This window comes from Macrobrachium nipponense, chromosome 7 (genome assembly GCF_015104395.2).
Source record: "Macrobrachium nipponense isolate FS-2020 chromosome 7, ASM1510439v2, whole genome shotgun sequence".
Classification (NCBI taxonomy): domain Eukaryota; kingdom Metazoa; phylum Arthropoda; class Malacostraca; order Decapoda; family Palaemonidae; genus Macrobrachium; species Macrobrachium nipponense.
In genome coordinates, this window is record NC_061109.1 from 39,256,361 (window position 1) to 39,264,162 (window position 7,802).

Here is a 7,802-nt window from a genome sequence, read left to right on the forward strand (position 1 = left end):
CCACGAACTCTCCAGTAAGGAGGTCAGCACTGACTCTTCCTATCAACCACCAAGTCTTCTGCTGTTCAGATGGTCAGCAATATTTTATATATAACAGCTCAAGCTACCCAAAAGCAGTCATGAGTTGTGCTGTCACTTACCAGGACATTTTCCTATGTCTTCCCAGTCCTACCTAAGGTTGCAATACTACTCTCATTTGGATCACGATACATTTAACTTAGGCCCTTACCTTGCTGTTTTCACAGTATTGCAGCTTCTACCCCACAGAGTATGGAGGATTTTACCAACACCTTATGTTCCTCACCCTTACAGCCTGATAAGGGCTCTCTACAAGCAGATCACATTCTCTTATAGTCATACTACCCAGTGCATCTACTATCAAGCCCAGATAGTACTGAACACTTTCTTGACAATCACTTATCCCAGCCTTAACTGCGGCTTGCTGTTCATCTAGCTTTCTCTCTAGTCCTCTCTAGTTTCTGCAATTATATCTATGTCAAAACCCCTCTCCTACTTACATCCTTGGCTTTTACACCACAAATGATAAAGAACAAGAATTCACTAGGTACTGATGTAAGATGTCTGCAATTAATATTTTTTTAATAAAAAATAACAACTTTCTTTGGAAAACCCATGTCATTACAATCTTAACAAATGAAAAAGGGATGACAGAAATTTACCAAAATTGTAAAAGGGGTGTGGTAAATTTTCATATTTATATGAAAAAAATTCTTGACTTAGTTGCGCTATGAATCAATTAAAGCATTGTTAACAGGTATCTGTAGGGCAAACCACTTACTGTATTTTTCCTCTTCTTTGTTCCCACCGTTATTCCTACATTAAGGGGTTGGTTGCCTGATGCGCCTTCTCCACTGAAATCTATCAAAGGCATCATCCTCCACCATACCTCTTCTTTCTATATCTTCATTCACTTAATCTCGCCATCTAATTCTCTGTCTCCGTCTTGATCTTCTTCCTCTAACAAGTTCCGCCACAAGCCCTCTTCACTCCTCCTCATCATCCATCCTCATCACATGCCCATAACATCTCAATCGTGACTCTCTTATCACCACTGTAATCTTTATTAAGCCTGCCCTTCTTCTTGTTCATCGTTTTCCAATCTCTAGAGCAGCAATATTCCCATAATCCACCTCAGCATTCTCATTTCTGTTTTCTCAAAGCTTTTACTTTCTCATTTCATCTTAGAGCCAACTGTTTCTGCTCCTACATTAACACTGATCTTATCACTGTGTTAATACATCTTGACTTTTAGCTTGATTGGCATTTTCTTATCACATACCACTTCAGGTACCCTCTCTCACTTCCCCATGCAGCTTTTATCCTACTGTCCACTTCAGCCTCACATCCTCCCTCTTGGCTTCCTTAAAGTAGATCCTAAGTATTTAAAACAAACTTTTCTGCCTGTTTTATAATCGAACCTCTTCTTTCCTGTATTAATAATTTCAGATCCCTATCTTCCCCCTTACCCATACCCTACTTTTTTTTTTTTTCTTCAGCAAAACCTCTGTTTTATTTACATTCATTTCTTAAAGCCACCCTCTCTAAAGATTCCTGCTGCTTTCCAACCCATCCCTGTAGGTCCTCCATTTTAGGGCAGTAATCACCAGATCATCAGTGTACACAATTATCACAGCTCTTCATTCCTGATCGCTTCACTCAACACATCCATGACCAGCACAAACAAAAATGACCTTAATGCTGACCCCTTGTGTAATCCAACATTAACTTCAATGTTTTTTGTTTTCCCCAACTGCTGTGGGTGTTCTTTTATATATCATCTCAACCAGCCTAACCAACTTTTCTGGACTTTCCTTTTCCTTAAACACCAAAATATCACTTCTCTTGGGATTCTATCATATGCTTTCTCTAGGGTCTATGAATGCACAATAGAGCTCCTGGTTTCCCTCTAGCCTCTTTTCCTGTAGCTCTCTTACTATGAAGATGGCATCCACCGTCCCTCTTCTCTTTCAATGAATCCATACTGCTGTTCTCCGATCTTTACAATCTCTTAGTCTCTCATCCAGTACTCTCTCTGCAACTTTCAGTCCATACTCGTTGTTAATTCCCCTGTAGTTACCACAATCCATGACATCTCCTTCTGCTTGTTATATATATATATAATATATATATATATATATATATAGATATATATATATATATATATATATATCGTTAGACTCTCCTACCAATCCCTTGGCATTTCTTCCTCTTCCATTCTTCCACAGCTTTTAATAAATCCAGTATACATTTCTCCCCCTCTGTACATAGTAATTTGAGCATTTCAATTTGGAACTCTGATGAACCTGGTGATTTACCATCTCCATTTTCCTTAATGCTCTCTTCACTTTTGTATCCTGTATCTCCCTCATTGGTCCTTCCACTCTCTGTGCTTCACCCATCTCCTCTCTCTCATTTTCAGTATTTAACAGTTGTTCAAAATACTCTCGCCATCTCTTCCTAATGTCTTCCTCCCTGTACAATATATTTCCATCACTTATCCCTTGATGCACCATTTTACCCATCATCCTGTCTCTGCCTTTTCCTCAAGTTTGAAATCTTATAGATATCCTTTTCTCCTTCGCTTGTTCCTAGTCTCTCATTCAACTGCTTTGCCGCCCTTCCCATAGCCATACCTACCCTCCTTCTCGCCTCTCTTTCCTCGCCTCTGTACGTTTCTTCTGCACCCTGTGCATGCCTTACTTTTCAGTCCTTAAAATAAAGCTTTTCATTTTCTTCTAATTGATTCCTGTACCTCTCCATTCCACCACCACGTTTCTCCTCTCAACACTTCATAACCACTAGTTCTTCCCACCAGTTCCTCTGCTTCCCCACACATTTCTCTCATGTCTGCCCAGATATTTTCTACTCTATTACCCTGTCCAAATTCTCCATTCCCCCTTTCCTCCTTTAAGGTCCCAAATCTTAATTCTAGATCTTCTCTTTCTCTTCTTGGGTTTCCTACCTCTCATTTTAAAATCCATGACCACCAACCTATGCTGTTTAACACACACTTCACCTAAGATCAGTACAGTTTGTCACATTGCTTTTGTCAGCTCCTATAACCAGAATGTAATCTATTTGGCTCTGCACTCCTCCACTTTCATAAGTTATTAAGTACTTATCTAACTTCTGAAATCATGTGTTCATACAGGCCAATTCAAAACTCTGAGCCATCTCCAATAAATAATTCCCATTATTTCTAATTCCAAACCCATGCCCTCTGTGTACCTCCTCATACTCATGTCTTCTCTTTCCCACCCTGCCATTCATATCAGCTCCTATTATTAGTTTCTCCTCCTCTTTTACTGTTCTAATGGCAGCCTCAAACTCTTGTCTAGACAATTCTTTCTCTTGCTCCTGGCAACCTATCTGAGGAGTGTATGCTGATATTATATTTACTACCTTGACCCCTATTATTATTGGAATATTTAAAAGCCTATCATTTACTCGCCTTTCTTCTACCACTTTTTCCTTCCAGTTGTTACTTTCTATAATTCCAACTCCATTTCTTCCCTATTGTGACCCACTGCAATAGAGCTTTTACCCATTTCCTATCTATCTAGTTCCACTCCCTTTCTACCTAGTCTCCTGCATACACAAGAAATCTATCCTCCTCCTCTCCATCACATCTACTATCTCCCTCAGTTTACAAGTTAGAGTATCTACATTCCATGTACCTGTTCGCATCTTCCACTCTTTCACTAACTTCTGTATTTTCCTCTGCTCTCAAGCAAACATTTACTCAGATGAAGAATAGGGGTAGCTTGCATAATATAAGTGGGGCATGTCCACAGTTCTATTGTTATCATTTTCAATTATCACTACAATTGCTAAAGCTTCCGAAGGTCTGTCTGAAGTGGAATGAGAATAATGCAAACAAGAACTACTGAAACAACAACTTTGACAAAACATTTTAAATGGCTATTAAATCACTGGGAAAAAATCCACTTGCCTATTAGTTATGTATTTTTACTCCTAAAGTAAAAGTATTCCATATAGTTTGTCTCTTGGACAGATGGAAATCTGAACTAGGCATACTCACATTTGAAGACTAAGTAAATCCATAACCCTTTTTGAAGCACCAGATGTAGAGTACAGTAATTACTATTTGGAAGGTGGTGGGAGCAACACAGAGGTATGGTGGCAAACAGGTTTTTTTTTTTTCTTTTCAGCATTGCTAATTTTAAACACTATTTCAATATGTTTCCATTAAAGATAGCACATTAAAAATAGTCTAGCTTCCATTGTTCAGAAAAAAATTTCATAGATCATCCTCAAAACTTCATTCTACATACTAATAACTGTTGTCTGTGTCAGACAACAGCAGAAACAGCCATCTTTACAGTAAATTTCCACAGGTTACTCTTAAGCTCACTTTTGAAAATATAGGTTTTGGTTCTTAGATTTGTTTGTAATTGTACAAAGTGAAAGCCAAGTATTTCATTACAAGAATCTCTAAAGTTCCAGTGGCAAAACTAGAATCTTATGAGACAAGGATTCGGTTTGTACTGTGTTGCAGAAATATGCAAATGTTCATGGATTCTGTAGCCTTACAGAAATTTGCAATAACTTGATCCAATTAACATTCTCAACTCTCACTTGGTTGGCAAATGTAGTAGTTCAGAGTTCAGAACCAAAAAAGTAATTCATATTTTCTGCAATAAGTGACTTGTTACATTAACACAAACTACAGTATTGGGACAGAATGTGAACATTTAAGGTCAATTAGTTCCAAGTTACCATTTTGAAATAATATGCATACCAAGAATTATTGCTGGTAAAGCTGTGACTTTTAAGTACAGCAAGAACTGAAAGATTTACAAAACCTCCAAGTACATAACCTCCTCACAAAAGATGAGTGCTTGGTAGAGTACCAAATGGGTCAGAAAAAAGATAAAATGCAGACAGCAGCACAGGTGAAATTACAAAGAACCTTTACTAACATCACAGGCAAAAATTTTAAATGGTATACACTCTACTGAAACTAGAGGTACACGGTCCATGATAATTCAACATTTCTTCCTGTACCATGTAAAAAGGACAAATGCTATAGGAAAAAAAAAAAAATTAATCTGCAAAAGTGACATATGGCACCAAAACTGGGTTTCTGGCCATTTCATGTCTTTTTTACAGTCCTATTACTTATTTTTGGCTCACTCACAAACTTTTTCTTCATGTATAATTCATCAGGTTTTGGACTAGCACCATCTGTCTGGCAATGAATGAAGTTAACATGACATTTGAGAAATTTATCAGGAATGTAATTTTCATGACAATATTTATTTACCTGGTACCATCTCCTTCCTTGATGATCTGTGGCAATGTAATGGTTATAGATGTATTAGTTGTATCTTTAACTGATATAGATCCAGAAAACACAGGGGCAGGCATTGTTGCCAATTCCTTTGTTTCCTTCTCTCCACAAAATTTCTCATTGCAACACCATGATTGAGTCTTGATGATTACTCCTGGTTGAATGTCTTGCAACTGCAAAAGGATTTAAATACTATCTAATATTAATAATATTAATAAATCACTTTGTTAAAAAGAATCATTCTATCATAATTCTATAATCGTGCATCAAAATTTTCTTGTCATTTGAATCACTGAGCAAAGTATACTAAATTCATGTTTACATACTTTGCTATCATTGCACTCTTCACTTTTACCTAGTCTAGTGGGCATAAAATCCATGAAGTATCCTATATACAATTATCAAAAGGATTAGATTTGAAAATCTGAGTTGGAAGAAAACACATTTACATTTAAATCTAAATAGAAGAACAAAGATACATAATTATAAGTGATTCACAAACAATTCTCCCAAACTTTTTCATTATTAGTACAGTGGACCCCCTTGTTTGTGGGGGATGCGTACCAGATCACCCTCCCCCACAAGAATAGCTAGAATCTGCGAATACTCCTATAAAAATGCTTAAAACAGCCTTTTTGGCTGGTTCAAACCTAGAAAAACCCACTAAAAATGCTTATACCTGGTGTTTTTAACAGTCTTATTAAAATGTGCATCTAATCATGAAACAGATATGAAAATACAGTAATTTGTTGACATTTCTCATAGAAAAATACAGCGAATACGCGAATTTCCCGCGAATAATGGGTAGATATAGTCCATTGATAAATTCCTGAATATGTGAGTCAGCGAATGTTGAGACCACAAATACAGGGGCTCCACTGTACTATTTTCTTGATTCTACACTTTCTCTGCCTGATATCTGTAATCACAGATTGCTTAAGAACTACGAGTAAGAATCTCCTCATGAGAGAGATTTGAGCCAGTTTACGATCAGGTTTCCTTTGGAGTGATATTGTTTCATGAATCAGTTTTAATGATATCAAGTCTGCACTAGTTTATTTCTTTTTAAGAAATTAAACTGCTTCTCCATCCCATTTTAAAAGCCGGCAGTTTTCTTCGCTAGCAAAGTAACAATATGCAAACACTTTCTTGTCATTATGTTTGAATATTTGAATTACTTACACGGCAGGTCATGTACTCATCTTCTCTGTACATCTGTTCACAGGATTCTTGCCCCATAATTAAACTGCAATTCAAAAGTTGACCACCTGGTTGTTTTGGAGGAAGAATAATCACTGAGGAGTTTTCCTCTTCTAGAAGAATTTCTGGAGTACTTGGTCCTTGAAACAAAAATAAAAATAATGGTGAAAGATCTTTACATCTAATAAGAATCAATTCAAGTAATATAATTACCACTACATCCATAACTAAAATTCTGGAACTAAATCTCTAAAGCCCTGGCACTTTGATTTTGTCTGTAATACAAATATACCTGACATCATTCAAAAGTCAGCCAGTAAAACTTATGGCAACATCTCTGACCAAGTGTTAACAAAAACAATGTTCATGTACATTTTATAAAATAAAAAGGAACACCTCAGGTTGAATTGTTGATTTATTTCATGGCTCATGACTTAAGCTGGAAAGGACTACAAGTTAAATAAACCTAAACTCACTATTACACTCCTAAAGGCAACACATTACCATCTTCTATATAAATAAATATGTAAATGTTTGTTTTGCTCAAAAATCTTAAATCTCCGAAAGTTCTTCACCGACTTTTTTGAATTTTTGACATAACATTGCATTCGAATACGCGCGTTTTCATAATGGGGTTTCATCCTACCTGCCCCCCTCCGAAGGGGGCGGGTGTGAGAAGGGATTCCCTGAAACGGAGGTGGTTATGCCGTAGACTTGATTACTTTACGAATTTATCATACATAATTGAGAAGGGGGTTGACAGAAAGAGAATGAGAGGGAGAGGAAGTGAGAGAGAGTAGACGGGGTGTGTCAGAGAGAGAGAGAGAGAGAGAGAGAGAGTGAGTTGGTATTAGTGAGAAGAAAGAGGGAAAGAAAAAGACAGTGATTGTTGGAGAGAGAAAGAAGTAAGAAAGGAGCGAGAGGGAGAGGGAGAGGAAGAGAGAGAAAGAGTAGAGGGGTGTTAGGTAGGAGAAAGATGGAAAAAGTGAGTGAAAGAGAGAGGCAGAGACAGAGAAGAGCGGTTGTTTTGGAGAGAGAGAGAGAGAGAGAGAGAGAGAGAGAGAGAGAGAGAGAGAGAGTTGTTGGTATTAGTGAGAAGAAAGAAGGAAAAAGGCAGTGATGGTTGGAGAGAGAAAGAGAGAGTAAGAGAAAGGAGCTTCCTCTTTTCTTTCTTTGCCATTTAACCAGACTGAGCCACAGCAATGCGTGGCTGGGTACAGCTAATTATTAATAAAATAAGTTGTTCAATAGGTTCAATATTTTTCTG

General features: G+C 37.2%; 1 protein-coding gene across 1 annotated transcript in view; it reads right to left on the bottom strand.

Moving 5' to 3' along the window:
- The window catches only part of LOC135217578 (uncharacterized), an 18,963-nt gene extending 12,294 nt beyond the window's left edge, over nucleotides 1-6,669 (bottom strand). Inside the window, exons 1-2 of the mRNA XM_064253543.1 lie at nucleotides 6,518-6,669; nucleotides 5,309-5,508 (exon numbers count right to left, since the gene is read on the bottom strand). Coding sequence (XP_064109613.1) covers nucleotides 5,309-5,508; nucleotides 6,518-6,574 — 257 coding nt within the window. The 5' untranslated portion in view covers nucleotides 6,575-6,669. The remainder of the gene's footprint in view (nucleotides 1-5,308; nucleotides 5,509-6,517) is intronic.
- Nucleotides 6,670-7,802: the final 1,133 nt, after the last annotated feature.